The sequence below is a fragment of the Brienomyrus brachyistius genome, unplaced genomic scaffold (genome assembly GCF_023856365.1).
Source record: "Brienomyrus brachyistius isolate T26 unplaced genomic scaffold, BBRACH_0.4 scaffold103, whole genome shotgun sequence".
Taxonomy (NCBI): Eukaryota; Metazoa; Chordata; class Actinopteri; order Osteoglossiformes; family Mormyridae; genus Brienomyrus; species Brienomyrus brachyistius.
In genome coordinates, this window is record NW_026042378.1 from 206814 (window position 1) to 226272 (window position 19459).

General features: G+C 55.8%; 2 protein-coding genes across 2 annotated transcripts; both read left to right on the forward strand.

Annotated features, from left to right (window-relative positions):
* The first annotated feature begins 1299 nt into the window (after positions 1–1299).
* LOC125727577 (germinal-center associated nuclear protein-like) lies at positions 1300–2854 on the forward strand. Its single transcript, XM_049004401.1, has 5 exons — positions 1300–1566; positions 1648–1877; positions 1991–2072; positions 2201–2339; positions 2718–2854. Exons 1-3 carry the CDS (start codon positions 1479–1481, stop codon positions 2039–2041), a joined length of 369 nt encoding a protein of 122 aa, XP_048860358.1. The 5' UTR covers positions 1300–1478; the 3' UTR covers positions 2042–2072; positions 2201–2339; positions 2718–2854.
* A 188-nt stretch (positions 2855–3042) lies between these two features.
* Positions 3043–16841, forward strand: LOC125727572 (germinal-center associated nuclear protein-like; the record flags this gene model as incomplete). Its single annotated transcript, XM_049004394.1, has 13 exons — positions 3043–3148; positions 3245–3442; positions 13280–13548; positions 13630–13792; positions 13876–14030; positions 14150–14373; positions 14468–14664; positions 14755–14855; positions 14948–15079; positions 15163–15276; positions 15362–15514; positions 15597–15794; positions 16781–16841. Coding segments are annotated over exons 1-13 (2046 nt in total), but the record flags the coding sequence as incomplete, so codon positions are not given.
* Between the last annotated feature and the right edge of the window lie 2618 nt (positions 16842–19459).

Consider the following 19459-nt stretch of genomic DNA (forward strand, 5'->3'; position numbering starts at 1 on the left):
TGTTTGACTTGGATCTGCAGGTTCGAGGACCAGCTGCGTACCTGGCTTGACGTCGAGTCCCTGGGCCCTTCCTCTTCCTCCTCACCACTTTTCTTGCCTTCTTCGTTACTGTCTGTACCGGAGATCGTAGTGCCCTCCCCAAAGATGGCTGCCCCACCTGCACTTGCCCTGGTATTGACCCTGTGCCTACACAGTTGCTCACATTTTAAGACCCCAAGTACCCTGTGCTCATCAGTTGAGACTGTTTCTGTGCCCATTTTTGTAGCAGAAGGAGCGCAGTGTCCGCAGTGACCAGGCCAGGGGAGCTGCCAGTTTGTATATTTCCGCAGATGTGACACAGGCGCGGATATAATCTCCCAGGCCGAAGGACGCCGAAATCTACCGCGCTGTAAGAACTCTGTTTCGACTTTTGAAGGCCGTATTTTTGGGCTTTTTACACAATGAATCCGTCTGGGCTTTTCGGCAGAACACAAGGCGGAGCGTTTCAGTCTCCGCGCGCCCCGACCTCGGGGCTCTTTTCCTTCGGCCAGCAGAACGCCCCTTTCGTGCAGCCGCCTGCCCTCGGCCAGGGCACCGGCCAGACCTCGTTCTTCAGTACATCGTCTGCCTTCGGCCAGACCGGATCCCTTTTCGGGCAGCCTGGCGGGACGGCGTCTGGACAGGCCCCGACCTTCGGCATGCCCGGTTCTGGGAGTCAGACCCCGTCGTTTGTACAGAGCGACACCAGGTTCGGCCCGCCGCCCTCCTTCGGGCAGCCGGCCGGGGTCGGTCAGAGCTCTGTCTTTAACCAGAACTCGGCTTTTCCCCAGACCTCTGCCTTCGTTCCAGCCCATCCAGCACCACCGCTACCAGTATTGACAGCAGTGGGCCTGCTCCTGCTGCCTCTGGCAGTTCCTTTCTGGAGCATTAGGTTTTAGCTTCTCACAGCCCATCGCAGTGTCCAGCAGCATCCAGCAGCATCCTCCCCACCAAAGATGCACATCCCAGCACCACCCAGGAGTTCAGCTTCTCGAAACCAGCAGCACCCTCCGTTGGTGCTGGCAGTGGCCTGGGTGGGGGGACCTCCCAGGCCGCCTCTGTCTCCAGGTACTCTGCCTCTAGCCTCCATGAGCCCCGGCCACTGTTTGGTGCTGTCAGCTTTGGTCCGCTAAAACCCAAGACTGACGCTGGGGTTGTGTCTGGTGAGGTCCGTGGGGGGGGGCGGTGAGGGGGAGAATGCAGGGGAGGCAGCGGCTAAGGGTACCAAGCGGAAGGAGGAGATGGTGGAGCATTTATCAGAGGAGCCCCAAGTTGGTGCTGACTCCGCCCCCAGGCACCCTCCCAAGAGGCCCCTGGTCCGGGGCCGGGGGCCTGTCAGCAGCATCTTTCGCAGTGCCTTGACCAGCATCCTGAAGACACCGGCCCTACAGACCCGGCGAGAGCCGAAGAGGAGTGAGGAGCCACAGCCAGACTGGGGGGAGGCGGAGCACCAGGGTTCGATGGCACCGACCACCAGCCACTCACCCTCAACGCCGCCAAGGTCACAGGCCCCAACCCGGGAGGTCCTTGAGAGGGCGGAGGAGTTGGGTGAGTACTCCCAGGAAGAAGCACATTGGGTTCGAAGCCAAGTATAGTCTGAAAAACTGAACTCTGTGACACTTGCCACAGATCCCGAAACTGAGGCAGCATCAACAGTGAGACGTGCCCGCCGCCTGGACAGCACAGACAGCCTGGGGGGGATGTCACCCTCCGAAGCCATGGTGCTCCAATGCAAGAACATTCCAGCCAGTCTTAACAGCAAGGACATCCTGGGGGAACATTTCCGCCAGTTCGGACGTGTGCAGCGGATCTTCTGCAGGCCCCAGAAGAACCTGGCCATAGTGCACTTCCACGACCATGTGAGCAATGGCTTTGCACACCTTTGGGGGGGGGCTTGGTCGCTGTACTCATTAGGCTGTGCTCTCGTCCATGATCTCCCGGGCTTTCCTCACTGACTTTTGGTATCTTTCAGGCTTCTGCTGCCAAAGCCAAGAAGAAGGGCAAACTGCTGCGCAGGCATTAGCTCACCATCTTCTGGCAGAGGAAGAAGCAGAGTGAGTGACTATTACGGTGCTCTCTATCTGTGCATCGAGCCAAGGCCAGGGCGGGGTCTTTGTGACTCGTTGCAGCCTTTCATTCCCATGTCAGCTGTTTCGATGAACTGGTTCTGTGTGTCTCTTAGGTCCAGGAGAGAAGGGCCAAAGGCCTCCAGATGACCCTGATCCTCAGAGCCAGGCAGGAGGCTTTGAGTCAGCCCCTGTCTGCAAAGCCCTCTCCAAATCCACCTCCGGCTGGTCCTCCAGCTCATCCCTATCCAGAGGGTAATCTTGTCTTTAAATCATTCTCTTACCGTAAGAGTAAATAACTCAATTTTACAATAAGATGGCCGGGTCTTTATTAAATTAAGTTAGGGAAGAAAATCACCTTTTTGAAACCCAATGCAAGTTCTTTAAAAAAAAATAAAAATCTGGATCACTCTGGTTTTTTATTATGTATACATTTTGTTTGTTTTTTTTCCAAGCAGCTTGAGTTATGTTAGGTCATCTGGTAATGAAACTCTTTACCTCAGGCTCGGATTCGTGACATTAAAGTCAAACTGAGTTCTTTGGCTGCTATGCCCCCTACTGGCCAGGTGTTCAAAGGAGCCCAGGTTTTGCCAGCTTTTAGAAGCTCTTCAGCCTTTGGTCTGTCCCTCTCAGGTCACCAGCCAAGAAACCCCTGGCGACAAAGGCCCTGCAGTTTGAGAGTGAGCCGCAGATGGAGCCCAGCCCAGACGGCCTCGAATCCGAACATCTAGCCAGCAGCCTCCCCTCTCCCCTCTTCCACCTGATTGGCCAGGTAGCTGAAACCGCAGAGGAGAAGTATCGTCTGCTAGAGCAGCGGGACAAGATCCTGCGACAGGGTAGGTCCCCCTAGGGTCACGTTGCTGAGCCACCCCCCCCTCCCACCCCAAAGTGAATCGCCAGCTGACACGGTCTCCTCTGGCACAGCTCGGCCCAAGAGGACCGACCTGGATCTGTCCAAGGTGTTTGTGGGTACGTGTCCTGACATGTGTCCGGAGAAGGAGCGTTACATGAGGGAGACCCGGAACCAACTGAGCTCTTTTGAGGTCATCCCCAACACGGAGAAGGTATCACCACCCCTGCCCCTCTTTCCTAATGCTTCCCCCTCCCCGCCATGAATTGACAGACCACAGGCTGCAAATCACCCTCTGCACCCCACGCAGGTGGACCACACTGCTGCCATTAAGGAGTACAGCAGGTCCTCTGCTGACCAGGAGGAGCCCCTCCCCCATGAACTGCGGCCCCTTACTGTGCTGAACATGACCATGAACTACCTGGTTACCCAGGTCATGGACCAGGGTGAGGACAACTACCGTGACTGGTATGACTTTGTGTGGAACCGCACACGAGGTATCCGGAAGGTGAGCAACATTAGTCCGTGTCTCATTATTCCTGTGCCCTGCGGGCCTCGTCCTGATCCTTTTTCTGGGCCATCTGCAGGATATCACTCAGCAGCACCTGTGCGACCCGCTTACGGTGTCCCTTATTGAAAAGTGCGCCCGCTTCCACATCCACTGCGCACACCACCTGTGCCAGGAGCCCATGATGTCCTTTGATGCTAAGATCAACAATGAAAACCTGACCAAATGCCTGCAGAGCCTCAAGGAGGTGTACCAGGACCTGGCCAGCAAGAACATCTACTGCCCTCATGAGGCAGAGTTTCGGCAGTACAGCGTGCTCCTGAAGCTCAATGATGGAGACATCCTCCGGTGGGTGGCTGGCCGGCAGTCGGTGTCCCGTGTCACCGTGGCACCTCTCCAGCTGACATTTCATTCCCTCCCTACCTGCAGGGAGGTGCAGCAATTCCGGGCGGAGCTCCGAAACTCTCCGGAGGTGAAGTTTGCCGTCCAGGCCTTTGCCGCTGTCAACAGCAACAACTTCGTGAGGTTCTTCAAGCTGGTCAAGGTGGCCTCGTATCTGGCTGGTTGCATCTTGCACCGCTACTTCGACCAGGTGGGGGAGCCGTTGCTCCGCTCCCTACATCCTCATCAGCCCCAATACCTCACTTACCTGGACCGCTCTGGTGCCCCCTACAGGTGCGCCGTGAGGCTCTGCGGGCCCTGAATGTGGCCTACAGCTCCCGTGGTTCCACCACATTCCCGGTCGAAGACCTGGTCCGGATGCTCATGTTCCAGAATGCCGGCGAGGCTTCGGACCTCGCGCTGCAGTATGGGCTCGCGGTCGATGCCGGGTAAGGCTGGGCTGTGCTTCGTTGTCCCTTTTGTGTTGGGGGCAGGGTGGCTTATCTCTGATGGGGGTGCTAATCTATGATGGGTGGTATATTTTATTGAAGCTCTGCCCTCCCCCTAGCATGGTGGAGCTAAGCCGGACAGCGTACCAGGAGCCTGAGATCCAGCCACGTCCAAAGCGCTCTGTGGCCATCGCAAGGAAGCGGGAGGTGCTGGTGGGCCAAGTGGTCAACGGCGCGCCACTGCCCAACCCACCCCAACACACACCCGTCAACAGCTTTGACAGCCGCAACAAGTACCGTGGGGATGGGCAGCCAGCGGAGGCAGGCAGTGTGCCCAGGGCTGGTGCGTCTGCACTCCACCTTCCGCTAACTGTTACGCTTCGTCCACCTTCTGGCCTCTGATTGTAATTTTGTCATTTTTCCTGCCCACGCTGTAGCAGCCTCCCCTCAGAGGCCCCCCATTGAGCTGGATGCGCGGGCCCTCCAGCACCGATCCAAGATGCCGAGCGACCCAGCGGAGTCAGCTGGCCTCCCTGGTAGAGAGGAGAGTGGAGCACTTGGGGCATCTCCGTCGGAGGCACCACCAGTCGCCCCACCTACGCCTCCCCCACCGGAGCCCGTTTACACAGAGCAGGTGATAGATTGCTCATTGCTGCGTGTCAACCCAGTAGCAGTGTGTTGGTATTGCCATAGTAATGACAAATAACCCCCCCCCCCTTGCAGGACATCGCCACGGAGGTAGAGGCCATGCTGGAGGAGGTAGTGCAGGCCGAGGTGGCTGACGTGGCTGCCACCGGAGCCGAGTACATCTCTGCTGCACTCAGGTAGGAGCGTGAGCCAGATAGGGAGCAGTGGCCTCTAGAGGGTTGTCACACTCAACCAACACCAGTTTGGTGATGTGGATGGGTTGTTGCAGCATGTGCAACGGCCAGGTGGAGGCAGTGCTGAGTGAGGTGGTGGAGCAGATGCTGCGGGAGGTTTCTGCTGCCGAGATCCAGGCAGAGAGGGAGCATATCGCTGAGGAGAAGCGCAGGATGGAGGAAGCCAGGTAGGCCTCACCTGTCTGGGCTGGGGAGGAGGGGTGGGTGCATTTTGAGGGGATGTGCCATCTGATGGGCCTGTCTCTGTCAGGAGAAAGCAGGAACACGAGGAGCTCCTGGCCCGGCTCAGCAAGACACTGTGTGCCGAGATCACACAGGAGGTGCTGCGCGACTGCATCGTGGAGACTGCCTCAACAGAGATCAGGTACTGGTGAGCCAAGGGGGATCAGAGGTCATAGAGAGTGTTCAGATAACTGTATATAGGCTGAACGCATGCCCCTTCGTGCCAGGCGTGCCCAAGAAGAGCAGGCAGAATGTGTGGCTCGCAGCTCACAAGACGTGTGTGAGGTACTGCTGGAGGAGACGCTGTGTGGTGAGCTCACCCTGCTGGCCCAAGACGTCCTGGAAGCAGAGCTTCTGAGTATACGCAGGTTCATCAAAAGGTAAGGGGCAGTGGTAAGGGGATCAGATATTTTGCCCACATGCTCGCCGACAACCGGGCTTCACCCTGTGCATGTGTTGCAGGTGGCGTGATGTGGTGGCCGTGCGCAGGCAGCTGAAGCGACAGATGCGTGATTTTCCTGCTGCCCCTGGCTGTGTGGACCCCCGCTTCAGGCTGCAGGCCTTGGCCCCCAGTGCCCCCCCCTCACCCTGCCTGGACAGGCTGGCCCGGGGCGTGGTCAACCTGGGGCACGCTGGGGACCTCTCTGTTTCCTGCACCAGGTACATCTCTCTCACAGCATAATAATGCTGACATAATATTCATAATAGAGGTGCACCGATCCCACTTTTTCAGTGCCAATATAATCTTGATACCTGAACATAAGGTATTGGCTGATTATGAGTATGATCCAGGACCAAAGCTCTTTTTTTTTTTTCCAAGCTAGTAAATACAAATGGAAAAGAAGTTTTAATTAGCCCACAAGAAACATACATAAGATACTGTTCCACCTCTTTTGTGCATCTTGTATTGAGCATTTTTGAGACATTTTGCAGTTGTTTGAATATCTTCACAAGTACACCCAAGTGGCATGCGTCACTTTTCACTGTGATAGCAGCACCTCGTGTATCAAGCTATAGCGAGTGCGCAAAACAGCCCAAGCTGGCTTCCAAACCATCGCTTTTTTTCATATTACTTGCATTGCCTTAATTGAGTGCACTATTAGTGGGATTTTCCACTGAATGTTACTTTGTTTTTACAAAGATCGCAAATCGCTGTGCTACTGGTTGTTTCAAGCATAAAATTCTTCCAGGTTTTAGACATGTTAGTTTGCTTCGCAAGCATGCAAGTTGCATTTGCTACCATCACCTGATCCTTCCACTACAAAGGACATGCACATGACGTCATAGCAGGGGAAGTCACTGCACTCACACACACTGAGTGTCAAAAAACCGAGGAAGCGTTAACGTTCAGCTTGAATGCCACAAAAAATAAAAAAGGGGGGAAAGCTGTTGTGCGATTTGATTGTACCACTCAGTATAAGAAGAAATAGACTGGCAATAACTAAATAATTATTGAACATGGATCGGTCACATGTGGCCGATGTCCGATCCGTCTGATTAGGTATCTTGAATATTGGATCGGGGCACCTCTGCTGAATTAGACAGTACTTCCCAAAATGACTTCCGTCCTGTCCGTTTATTTTGCTGGCCATTGATTTGCTATAGTGTTAAGTGTACCGATGCTGACACTCTGCTGCCTTCTGCAGGTTGGCGAAGATGCGAAGGGAAACCGAGCATCAGATGAAGGTTCACTTGTTCTACCAGCAGCTCCTGAGGTATGGTGCTACTGTAGAGTAGCTGTTAGCCATCCATCACTCTCCATGTGCTCATCTACATCTCCATCCACTTCAGCGAATCTGTGTGGGGGCCACTGGACCTGCTCAGTCTGGTGGCAGCAAGCGTCTCGAACCCATCTGACACAATCTTCTGGAAGGCAGCCCTCTTGTTGCCAAGTGATCATGAAAGAGATGCCAGTGTTGCTAACCAGTAAGTGGGGGAACTGGGTGTCGTTCGGGGAGGGATTGGGTGTTAGTTGGGTTTAGAGGTCCTGGAGCTTACATTTGTGCCCCCCTCCCATCTCTGATGCAGGATTTTGACAGAATGGCTGGAGTCCAAATTCGGTAACTCGGAGAAGCAAGAACACAGGGAGATGGTCCCCAACGGACACATGCAAACCTTGAGCATCAGCAGCGGCCTGCGGAGCGTGGGGGAGCGCATGCACACAGTGCACGTGTGTGTGAAGGTGTGGCAGATAGGGGGGAACTTGCCGATGAATATCGACAGGCTTCATGCCCCTGTGTTGCATGTTCTGTCATTAATGTTAGTCTAGCATAGCTTAACATAGCCTAGCATAGTCTGGCACTATGTGATATTAGCAGGTCCTGTGGTAACACAGATGTTTGCGAAGGGTGCAAGTGCAGGAAGTGAGGCCATGTTTCTCACTGTGGGTCAGGTGGCCCGCGGGCCCCTCAGCGAGGAAGGCCAGTTGGCATTGGAGAAGCGGAAGGGGCTGATGGGCATGGGCGCCCTGCTGATGCTGCTGCCCTCGGCAGTCAGTCCCGGGGCTGATGAGGAAGACGGGGACATCTTCCTGTTATCCGCCCTGCTGCAGCTCCGGCAGATCCAGCAGGCTAATGCCTGGCCACAGGCCCTTCCTCTGGTGGTGGTGGTCCCAGGGCAGGCTGGGCACAGGGCCAGCGATGAACGGCTAGAGGAAGGTGTGACACTAACCGTGTCTATGACAACAGGTGTCGCGTGGGATTCGCTTACTTTACTTATAGCATTTCTCTTGAGGCTATGTTTACGTATGCAGAGCTAATACAGTTGGTTTGTTCCTCCTGTCTGACCGTCGGTTTCCTTTCCCTGTAAGACCTGATGCTTCAGACACTCATTGAGGAAGGTTTGATTTCAGAGTACATGTTCGTCCATATCCCCGAGACCACGAACGAACCCCAAGGATCCGAGCAGGTGAGTGTGCATGTTGTCGCTGGCCTCGGTAAGATTGAACCATCCCATTGACCATCACCCCCGTCTCCCCGCAGATCCGCCATGCCGTCAGGTGGCTCGCTGCCCGCTCCACGGCACCAGCCCGGCTCGTCTCGCAGACGTTGGTGCAGGTTGTGGAGGCCGGGCTCTGCCGCGAGTTTGCTGGTAGGCTTCACCATGATCGGAGGGACCGTGACATGGCGGGACTGCCATCCCAGGGCCCTGCACCCGTCATCGGCCTCTACAACACTGTCCTGGCTTTCTTGGCTGGCCTTGTGTCGTCCCCGAGTCTGGCTGGCCTCACCTGGCCCGTGGCAGAGTTCTCGGTGCCAGGGGGTGGTGACTGCCTACCACATCTGCTCTGGAACTCGGCTGAGCACCTGGAGTGGCTCCAGGGGGCAGTCCTGAGCCTGCGGCTGCCCGACTGGCCGCTGCCAGCCGTGGGGGGTATGTCCATGCCTCAGATTCGGAATTCGGACTTCTTGCTAAGTGGCTGCTTCTTAGTCTGTTTCCTTAAATTTCTGCTGCTGCCACCGCTCCCCCCACCCAGCTCCTTGGAGCCAGCTGGTTGCCTCCATCTTCCAGTACGTATCTCAAATCCCATGGTCCCGCCACAGCCAGCCACTCCTTATGTCCCAGTTGGAGAACCTTTTGGAGAGGCTGCGTCAGGACTGTGTGGGCCGAGGTGGGGGGCCGGACAAGGAGCCCACTTTCTGGGAGGTGCCCTGGGACGAAATTGTCATGCTCTGTGTAGAGCACCAACTCCGGGACTGGAACCCTCCTGGGTGCCCCGTGAGTGAAGGTGAGGGGGGTGGGGTGGGTCTGACGTTTGGGGGGGCCTACTGGGGATGCCATGCAGGTGTGAACCTATCCCACCATCTTCAGATGTCATCAGTGACGACGGAGAAATCTCGGTGTATTTCCTGAGCGATGGGCTGCAGGGCTTCATACCGCCGTCCTGCTGGGTGGATGCCGTAAAGCAGACGCACAGGGACAAGCAGCAGGGGAAGGCAGGGTAAGAGCCAGCCAGCCATGTAAATCTAACACATTCCAGATAGACTGTTAACAGTGACCTGCAGATTTAATGAATATTATTTACTATTAAATGGAAGAAGAGGGAAAGCCATCAGCTTCCAGTCTTGCTCATATCCCCAAGAGTGGTGTACAATACTGGCTTCTTATCCAAAGTCTCTGCCATTGCAGGTGTCACCAGAGCATGTGGCCTCATCCTCGACTGGCCAGGCCACGTCTTCAACAGAAGCTGTTTCACAGCATGGTTGAGGACCCTGAGTCCGGATCCGGTGTTGCCCCTGTTTTGGATGCTGCCTCCAGCCCCCAGGACCTCCTGGCTCGCATTGAGGAGGAGAAAGAACAGAGCCGCAGGTCTGACAGAGAACAGACATGCTACACACGTGTACTCTCTCATGTGAGTTGTGGCATAAACATTGAGCCATTTCCTGTTTGACTTGGATCTGCAGGTTCGAGGACCAGCTGCGTACCTGGCTTGACGTCGAGTCCCTGGGCCCTTCCTCTTCCTCCTCACCACTTTTCTTGCCTTCTTCGTTACTGTCTGTACCGGAGATCGTAGTGCCCTCCCCAAAGATGGCTGCCCCACCTGCACTTGCCCTGGTATTGACCCTGTGCCTACACAGTTGCTCACATTTTAAGACCCCAAGTACCCTGTGCTCATCAGTTGAGACTGTTTCTGTGCCCATTTTTGTAGCAGAAGGAGCGCAGTGTCCGCAGTGACCAGGCCAGGGGAGCTGCCAGTTTGTATATTTCCGCAGATGTGACACAGGCGCGGATATAATCTCCCAGGCCGAAGGACGCCGAAATCTACCGCGCTGTAAGAACTCTGTTTCGACTTTTGAAGGCCGTATTTTTGGGCTTTTTACACAATGAATCCGTCTGGGCTTTTCGGCAGAACACAAGGCGGAGCGTTTCAGTCTCCGCGCGCCCCGACCTCGGGGCTCTTTTCCTTCGGCCAGCAGAACGCCCCTTTCGTGCAGCCGCCTGCCCTCGGCCAGGGCACCGGCCAGACCTCGCTCTTCAGTACATCGTCTGCCTTCGGCCAGACCGGATCCCTTTTCGGGCAGCCTGGCGGGACGGCGTCTGGACAGGCCCCGACCTTCGGCATGCCCGGTTCTGGGAGTCAGACCCCGTCGTTTGTACAGAGCGACACCAGGTTCGGCCCGCCGCCCTCCTTCGGGCAGCCGGCCGGGGTCGGTCAGAGCTCTGTCTTTAACCAGAACTCGGCTTTTCCCCAGACCTCTGCCTTCGTTCCAGCCCATCCAGCACCACCGCTACCAGTATGGACAGCAGTGGGCCTGCTCCTGCTGCCTCTGGCAGTTCCTTTCTGGAGCATTAGGTTTTAGCTTCTCACAGCCCATCGCAGTGTCCAGCAGCATCCAGCAGCATCCTCCCCACCAAAGATGCACATCCCAGCACCACCCAGGAGTTCAGCTTCTCGAAACCAGCAGCACCCTCCGTTGGTGCTGGCAGTGGCCTGGGTGGGGGGACCTCCCAGGCCGCCTCTGTCTCCAGGTACTCTGCCTCTAGCCTCCATGAGCCCCGGCCACTGTTTGGTGCTGTCAGCTTTGGTCCGCTAAAACCCAAGACTGACGCTGGGGTTGTGTCTGGTGAGGTCCGTGGGGGGGGGCGGTGAGGGGGAGAATGCAGGGGAGGCAGCGGCTAAGGGTACCAAGCGGAAGGAGGAGATGGTGGAGCATTTATCAGAGGAGCCCCAAGTTGGTGCTGACTCCGCCCCCAGGCACCCTCCCAAGAGGCCCCTGGTCCGGGGCCGGGGGCCTGTCAGCAGCATCTTTCGCAGTGCCTTGACCAGCATCCTGAAGACACCGGCCCTACAGACCCGGCGAGAGCCGAAGAGGAGTGAGGAGCCACAGCCAGACTGGGGGGAGGCGGAGCACCAGGGTTCGATGGCACCGACCACCAGCCACTCACCCTCAACGCCGCCAAGGTCACAGGCCCCAACCCGGGAGGTCCTTGAGAGGGCGGAGGAGTTGGGTGAGTACTCCCAGGAAGAAGCACATTGGGTTCGAAGCCAAGTATAGTCTGAAAAACTGAACTCTGTGACACTTGCCACAGATCCCGAAACTGAGGCAGCATCAACAGTGAGACGTGCCCGCCGCCTGGACAGCACAGACAGCCTGGGGGGGATGTCACCCTCCGAAGCCATGGTGCTCCAATGCAAGAACATTCCAGCCAGTCTTAACAGCAAGGACATCCTGGGGGAACATTTCCGCCAGTTCGGACGTGTGCAGCGGATCTTCTGCAGGCCCCAGAAGAACCTGGCCATAGTGCACTTCCACGACCATGTGAGCAATGGCTTTGCACACCTTTGGGGGGGGGCTTGGTCGCTGTACTCATTAGGCTGTGCTCTCGTCCATGATCTCCCGGGCTTTCCTCACTGACTTTTGGTATCTTTCAGGCTTCTGCTGCCAAAGCCAAGAAGAAGGGCAAACTGCTGCGCAGGCATTAGCTCACCATCTTCTGGCAGAGGAAGAAGCAGAGTGAGTGACTATTACGGTGCTCTCTATCTGTGCATCGAGCCAAGGCCAGGGCGGGGTCTTTGTGACTCGTTGCAGCCTTTCATTCCCATGTCAGCTGTTTCGATGAACTGGTTCTGTGTGTCTCTTAGGTCCAGGAGAGAAGGGCCAAAGGCCTCCAGATGACCCTGATCCTCAGAGCCAGGCAGGAGGCTTTGAGTCAGCCCCTGTCTGCAAAGCCCTCTCCAAATCCACCTCCGGCTGGTCCTCCAGCTCATCCCTATCCAGAGGGTAATCTTGTCTTTAAATCATTCTCTTACCGTAAGAGTAAATAACTCAATTTTACAATAAGATGGCCGGGTCTTTATTAAATTAAGTTAGGGAAGAAAATCACCTTTTTGAAACCCAATGCAAGTTCTTTAAAAAAAAATAAAAATCTGGATCACTCTGGTTTTTTATTATGTATACATTTTGTTTGTTTTTTTTCCAAGCAGCTTGAGTTATGTTAGGTCATCTGGTAATGAAACTCTTTACCTCAGGCTCGGATTCGTGACATTAAAGTCAAACTGAGTTCTTTGGCTGCTATGCCCCCTACTGGCCAGGTGTTCAAAGGAGCCCAGGTTTTGCCAGCTTTTAGAAGCTCTTCAGCCTTTGGTCTGTCCCTCTCAGGTCACCAGCCAAGAAACCCCTGGCGACAAAGGCCCTGCAGTTTGAGAGTGAGCCGCAGATGGAGCCCAGCCCAGACGGCCTCGAATCCGAACATCTAGCCAGCAGCCTCCCCTCTCCCCTCTTCCACCTGATTGGCCAGGTAGCTGAAACCGCAGAGGAGAAGTATCGTCTGCTAGAGCAGCGGGACAAGATCCTGCGACAGGGTAGGTCCCCCTAGGGTCACGTTGCTGAGCCACCCCCCCCTCCCACCCCAAAGTGAATCGCCAGCTGACACGGTCTCCTCTGGCACAGCTCGGCCCAAGAGGACCGACCTGGATCTGTCCAAGGTGTTTGTGGGTACGTGTCCTGACATGTGTCCGGAGAAGGAGCGTTACATGAGGGAGACCCGGAACCAACTGAGCTCTTTTGAGGTCATCCCCAACACGGAGAAGGTATCACCACCCCTGCCCCTCTTTCCTAATGCTTCCCCCTCCCCGCCATGAATTGACAGACCACAGGCTGCAAATCACCCTCTGCACCCCACGCAGGTGGACCACACTGCTGCCATTAAGGAGTACAGCAGGTCCTCTGCTGACCAGGAGGAGCCCCTCCCCCATGAACTGCGGCCCCTTACTGTGCTGAACATGACCATGAACTACCTGGTTACCCAGGTCATGGACCAGGGTGAGGACAACTACCGTGACTGGTATGACTTTGTGTGGAACCGCACACGAGGTATCCGGAAGGTGAGCAACATTAGTCCGTGTCTCATTATTCCTGTGCCCTGCGGGCCTCGTCCTGATCCTTTTTCTGGGCCATCTGCAGGATATCACTCAGCAGCACCTGTGCGACCCGCTTACGGTGTCCCTTATTGAAAAGTGCGCCCGCTTCCACATCCACTGCGCACACCACCTGTGCCAGGAGCCCATGATGTCCTTTGATGCTAAGATCAACAATGAAAACCTGACCAAATGCCTGCAGAGCCTCAAGGAGGTGTACCAGGACCTGGCCAGCAAGAACATCTACTGCCCTCATGAGGCAGAGTTTCGGCAGTACAGCGTGCTCCTGAAGCTCAATGATGGAGACATCCTCCGGTGGGTGGCTGGCCGGCAGTCGGTGTCCCGTGTCACCGTGGCACCTCTCCAGCTGACATTTCATTCCCTCCCTACCTGCAGGGAGGTGCAGCAATTCCGGGCGGAGCTCCGAAACTCTCCGGAGGTGAAGTTTGCCGTCCAGGCCTTTGCCGCTGTCAACAGCAACAACTTCGTGAGGTTCTTCAAGCTGGTCAAGGTGGCCTCGTATCTGGCTGGTTGCATCTTGCACCGCTACTTCGACCAGGTGGGGGAGCCGTTGCTCCGCTCCCTACATCCTCATCAGCCCCAATACCTCACTTACCTGGACCGCTCTGGTGCCCCCTACAGGTGCGCCGTGAGGCTCTGCGGGCCCTGAATGTGGCCTACAGCTCCCGTGGTTCCACCACATTCCCGGTCGAAGACCTGGTCCGGATGCTCATGTTCCAGAATGCCGGCGAGGCTTCGGACCTCGCGCTGCAGTATGGGCTCGCGGTCGATGCCGGGTAAGGCTGGGCTGTGCTTCGTTGTCCCTTTTGTGTTGGGGGCAGGGTGGCTTATCTCTGATGGGGGTGCTAATCTATGATGGGTGGTATATTTTATTGAAGCTCTGCCCTCCCCCTAGCATGGTGGAGCTAAGCCGGACAGCGTACCAGGAGCCTGAGATCCAGCCACGTCCAAAGCGCTCTGTGGCCATCGCAAGGAAGCGGGAGGTGCTGGTGGGCCAAGTGGTCAACGGCGCGCCACTGCCCAACCCACCCCAACACACACCCGTCAACAGCTTTGACAGCCGCAACAAGTACCGTGGGGATGGGCAGCCAGCGGAGGCAGGCAGTGTGCCCAGGGCTGGTGCGTCTGCACTCCACCTTCCGCTAACTGTTACGCTTCGTCCACCTTCTGGCCTCTGATTGTAATTTTGTCATTTTTCCTGCCCACGCTGTAGCAGCCTCCCCTCAGAGGCCCCCCATTGAGCTGGATGCGCGGGCCCTCCAGCACCGATCCAAGATGCCGAGCGACCCAGCGGAGTCAGCTGGCCTCCCTGGTAGAGAGGAGAGTGGAGCACTTGGGGCATCTCCGTCGGAGGCACCACCAGTCGCCCCACCTACGCCTCCCCCACCGGAGCCCGTTTACACAGAGCAGGTGATAGATTGCTCATTGCTGCGTGTCAACCCAGTAGCAGTGTGTTGGTATTGCCATAGTAATGACAAATAACCCCCCCCCCCCTTGCAGGACATCGCCACGGAGGTAGAGGCCATGCTGGAGGAGGTAGTGCAGGCCGAGGTGGCTGACGTGGCTGCCACCGGAGCCGAGTACATCTCTGCTGCACTCAGGTAGGAGCGTGAGCCAGATAGGGAGCAGTGGCCTCTAGAGGGTTGTCACACTCAACCAACACCAGTTTGGTGATGTGGATGGGTTGTTGCAGCATGTGCAACGGCCAGGTGGAGGCAGTGCTGAGTGAGGTGGTGGAGCAGATGCTGCGGGAGGTTTCTGCTGCCGAGATCCAGGCAGAGAGGGAGCATATCGCTGAGGAGAAGCGCAGGATGGAGGAAGCCAGGTAGGCCTCACCTGTCTGGGCTGGGGAGGAGGGGTGGGTGCATTTTGAGGGGATGTGCCATCTGATGGGCCTGTCTCTGTCAGGAGAAAGCAGGAACACGAGGAGCTCCTGGCCCGGCTCAGCAAGACACTGTGTGCCGAGATCACACAGGAGGTGCTGCGCGACTGCATCGTGGAGACTGCCTCAACAGAGATCAGGTACTGGTGAGCCAAGGGGGATCAGAGGTCATAGAGAGTGTTCAGATAACTGTATATAGGCTGAACGCATGCCCCTTCGTGCCAGGCGTGCCCAAGAAGAGCAGGCAGAATGTGTGGCTCGCAGCTCACAAGACGTGTGTGAGGTACTGCTGGAGGAGACGCTGTGTGGTGAGCTCACCCTGCTGGCCCAAGACGTCCTGGAAGCAGAGCTTCTGAGTATACGCAGGTTCATCAAAAGGTAAGGGGCAGTGGTAAGGGGATCAGATATTTTGCCCACATGCTCGCCGACAACCGGGCTTCACCCTGTGCATGTGTTGCAGGTGGCGTGATGTGGTGGCCGTGCGCAGGCAGCTGAAGCGACAGATGCGTGATTTTCCTGCTGCCCCTGGCTGTGTGGACCCCCGCTTCAGGCTGCAGGCCTTGGCCCCCAGTGCCCCCCCCTCACCCTGCCTGGACAGGCTGGCCCGGGGCGTGGTCAACCTGGGGCACGCTGGGGACCTCTCTGTTTCCTGCACCAGGTACATCTCTCTCACAGCATAATAATGCTGACATAATATTCATAATAGAGGTGCACCGATCCCACTTTTTCAGTGCCAATATAATCTTGATACCTGAACATAAGGTATTGGCTGATTATGAGTATGATCCAGGACCAAAGCTCTTTTTTTTTTTTCCAAGCTAGTAAATACAAATGGAAAAGAAGTTTTAATTAGCCCACAAGAAACATACATAAGATACTGTTCCACCTCTTTTGTGCATCTTGTATTGAGCATTTTTGAGACATTTTGCAGTTGTTTGAATATCTTCACAAGTACACCCAAGTGGCATGCGTCACTTTTCACTGTGATAGCAGCACCTCGTGTATCAAGCTATAGCGAGTGCGCAAAACAGCCCAAGCTGGCTTCCAAACCATCGCTTTTTTTCATATTACTTGCATTGCCTTAATTGAGTGCACTATTAGTGGGATTTTCCACTGAATGTTACTTTGTTTTTACAAAGATCGCAAATCGCTGTGCTACTGGTTGTTTCAAGCATAAAATTCTTCCAGGTTTTAGACATGTTAGTTTGCTTCGCAAGCATGCAAGTTGCATTTGCTACCATCACCTGATCCTTCCACTACAAAGGACATGCACATGACGTCATAGCAGGGGAAGTCACTGCACTCACACACACTGAGTGTCAAAAAACCGAGGAAGCGTTAACGTTCAGCTTGAATGCCACAAAAAATAAAAAAGGGGGGAAAGCTGTTGTGCGATTTGATTGTACCACTCAGTATAAGAAGAAATAGACTGGCAATAACTAAATAATTATTGAACATGGATCGGTCACATGTGGCCGATGTCCGATCCGTCTGATTAGGTATCTTGAATATTGGATCGGGGCACCTCTGCTGAATTAGACAGTACTTCCCAAAATGACTTCCGTCCTGTCCGTTTATTTTGCTGGCCATTGATTTGCTATAGTGTTAAGTGTACCGATGCTGACACTCTGCTGCCTTCTGCAGGTTGGCGAAGATGCGAAGGGAAACCGAGCATCAGATGAAGGTTCACTTGTTCTACCAGCAGCTCCTGAGGTATGGTGCTACTGTAGAGTAGCTGTTAGCCATCCATCACTCTCCATGTGCTCATCTACATCTCCATCCACTTCAGCGAATCTGTGTGGGGGCCACTGGACCTGCTCAGTCTGGTGGCAGCAAGCGTCTCGAACCCATCTGACACAATCTTCTGGAAGGCAGCCCTCTTGTTGCCAAGTGATCATGAAAGAGATGCCAGTGTTGCTAACCAGTAAGTGGGGGAACTGGGTGTCGTTCGGGGAGGGATTGGGTGTTAGTTGGGTTTAGAGGTCCTGGAGCTTACATTTGTGCCCCCCTCCCATCTCTGATGCAGGATTTTGACAGAATGGCTGGAGTCCAAATTCGGTAACTCGGAGAAGCAAGAACACAGGGAGATGGTCCCCAACGGACACATGCAAACCTTGAGCATCAGCAGCGGCCTGCGGAGCGTGGGGGAGCGCATGCACACAGTGCACGTGTGTGTGAAGGTGTGGCAGATAGGGGGGAACTTGCCGATGAATATCGACAGGCTTCATGCCCCTGTGTTGCATGTTCTGTCATTAATGTTAGTCTAGCATAGCTTAACATAGCCTAGCATAGTCTGGCACTATGTGATATTAGCAGGTCCTGTGGTAACACAGATGTTTGCGAAGGGTGCAAGTGCAGGAAGTGAGGCCATGTTTCTCACTGTGGGTCAGGTGGCCCGCGGGCCCCTCAGCGAGGAAGGCCAGTTGGCATTGGAGAAGCGGAAGGGGCTGATGGGCATGGGCGCCCTGCTGATGCTGCTGCCCTCGGCAGTCAGTCCCGGGGCTGATGAGGAAGACGGGGACATCTTCCTGTTATCCGCCCTGCTGCAGCTCCGGCAGATCCAGCAGGCTAATGCCTGGCCACAGGCCCTTCCTCTGGTGGTGGTGGTCCCAGGGCAGGCTGGGCACAGGGCCAGCGATGAACGGCTAGAGGAAGGTGTGACACTAACCGTGTCTATGACAACAGGTGTCGCGTGGGATTCGCTTACTTTACTTATAGCATTTCTCTTGAGGCTATGTTTACGTATGCAGAGCTAATACAGTTGGTTTGTTCCTCCTGTCTGACCGTCGGTTTCCTTTCCCTGTAAGACCTGATGCTTCAGACACTCATTGAGGAAGGTTTGATTTCAGAGTACATGTTCGTCCATATCCCCGAGACCACGAACGAACCCCAAGGATCCGAGCAGGTGAGTGTGCATGTTGTCGCTGGCCTCGGTAAGATTGAACCATCCCATTGACCATCACCCCCGTCTCCCCGCAGATCCGCCATGCCGTCAGGTGGCTCGCTGCCCGCTCCACGGCACCAGCCCGGCTCGTCTCGCAGACGTTGGTGCAGGTTGTGGAGGCCGGGCTCTGCCGCGAGTTTGCTGGTAGGCTTCACCATGATCGGAGGGACCGTGACATGGCGGGACTGCCCTCCCAGGGCCCTGCACCCGTCATCGGCCTCTACAACACTGTCCTGGCTTTCTTGGCTGGCCTTGTGTCGTCCCCGAGTCTGGCTGGCCTCACCTGGCCCGTGGCAGAGTTCTCGGTGCCAGGGGGTGGTGACTGCCTACCACATCTGCTCTGGAACTCGGCTGAGCACCTGGAGTGGCTCCAGGGGGCAGTCCTGAGCCTGCGGCTGCCCGACTGGCCGCTGCCAGCCGTGGGGGGTATGTCCATGCCTCAGATTCGGAATTCGGACTTCTTGCTAAGTGGCTGCTTCTTAGTCTGTTTCCTTAAATTTCTGCTGCTGCCACCGCTCCCCCCACCCAGCTCCTTGGAGCCAGCTGGTTGCCTCCATCTTCCAGTACGTATCTCAAATCCCATGGTCCCGCCACAGCCAGCCACTCCTTATGTCCCAGTTGGAGAACCTTTTGGAGAGGCTGCGTCAGGACTGTGTGGGCCGAGGTGGGGGGCCGGACAAGGAGCCCACTTTCTGGGAGGTGCCCTGGGACGAAATTGTCATGCTCTGTGTAGAGCACCAACTCCGGGACTGGAACCCTCCTGGGTGCCCCGTGAGTGAAGGTGAGGGGGGTGGGGTGGGTCTGACGTTTGGGGGGGCCTACTGGGGATGCCATGCAGGTGTGAACCTATCCCACCATCTTCAGATGTCATCAGTGACGACGGAGAAATCTCGGTGTATTTCCTGAGCGATGGGCTGCAGGGCTTCATACCGCCGTCCTGCTGGGTGGATGCCGTAAAGCAGACGCACAGGGACAAGCAGCAGGGGAAGGCAGGGTAAGAGCCAGCCAGCCATGTAAATCTAACACATTCCAGATAGACTGTTAACAGTGACCTGCAGATTTAATGAATATTATTTACTATTAAATGGAAGAAGAGGGAAAGCCATCAGCTTCCAGTCTTGCTCATATCCCCAAGAGTGGTGTACAATACTGGCTTCTTATCCAAAGTCTCTGCCATTGCAGGTGTCACCAGAGCATGTGGCCTCATCCTCGAATGGCCAGGCCACGTCTTCAACAGAAGCTGTTTCACAGCATGGTTGAGGACCCTGAGTCCGGATCCGGTGTTGCCCCTGTTTTGGATGCTGCCTCCAGCCCCCAGGACCTCCTGGCTCGCATTGAGGAGGAGAAAGAACAGAGCCGCAGGTCTGACAGAGAACAGA

Excerpts from the sequence above, each read along its gene's own strand:
- LOC125727577 (XM_049004401.1), top strand. The coding sequence starts at position 1,479 with ATGGCACCGACCACCAGCCACTCACCCTCAACGCCGCCAAGGTCACAG. Across the intron at positions 1,567-1,647 it reads TGAGAGGGCGGAGGAGTTGG|ATCCCGAAACTGAGGCAGCA; the intron begins GTGAGTACTCCC and ends CACTTGCCACAG. Across the intron at positions 1,878-1,990 it reads TAGTGCACTTCCACGACCAT|GCTTCTGCTGCCAAAGCCAA; the intron begins GTGAGCAATGGC and ends GGTATCTTTCAG.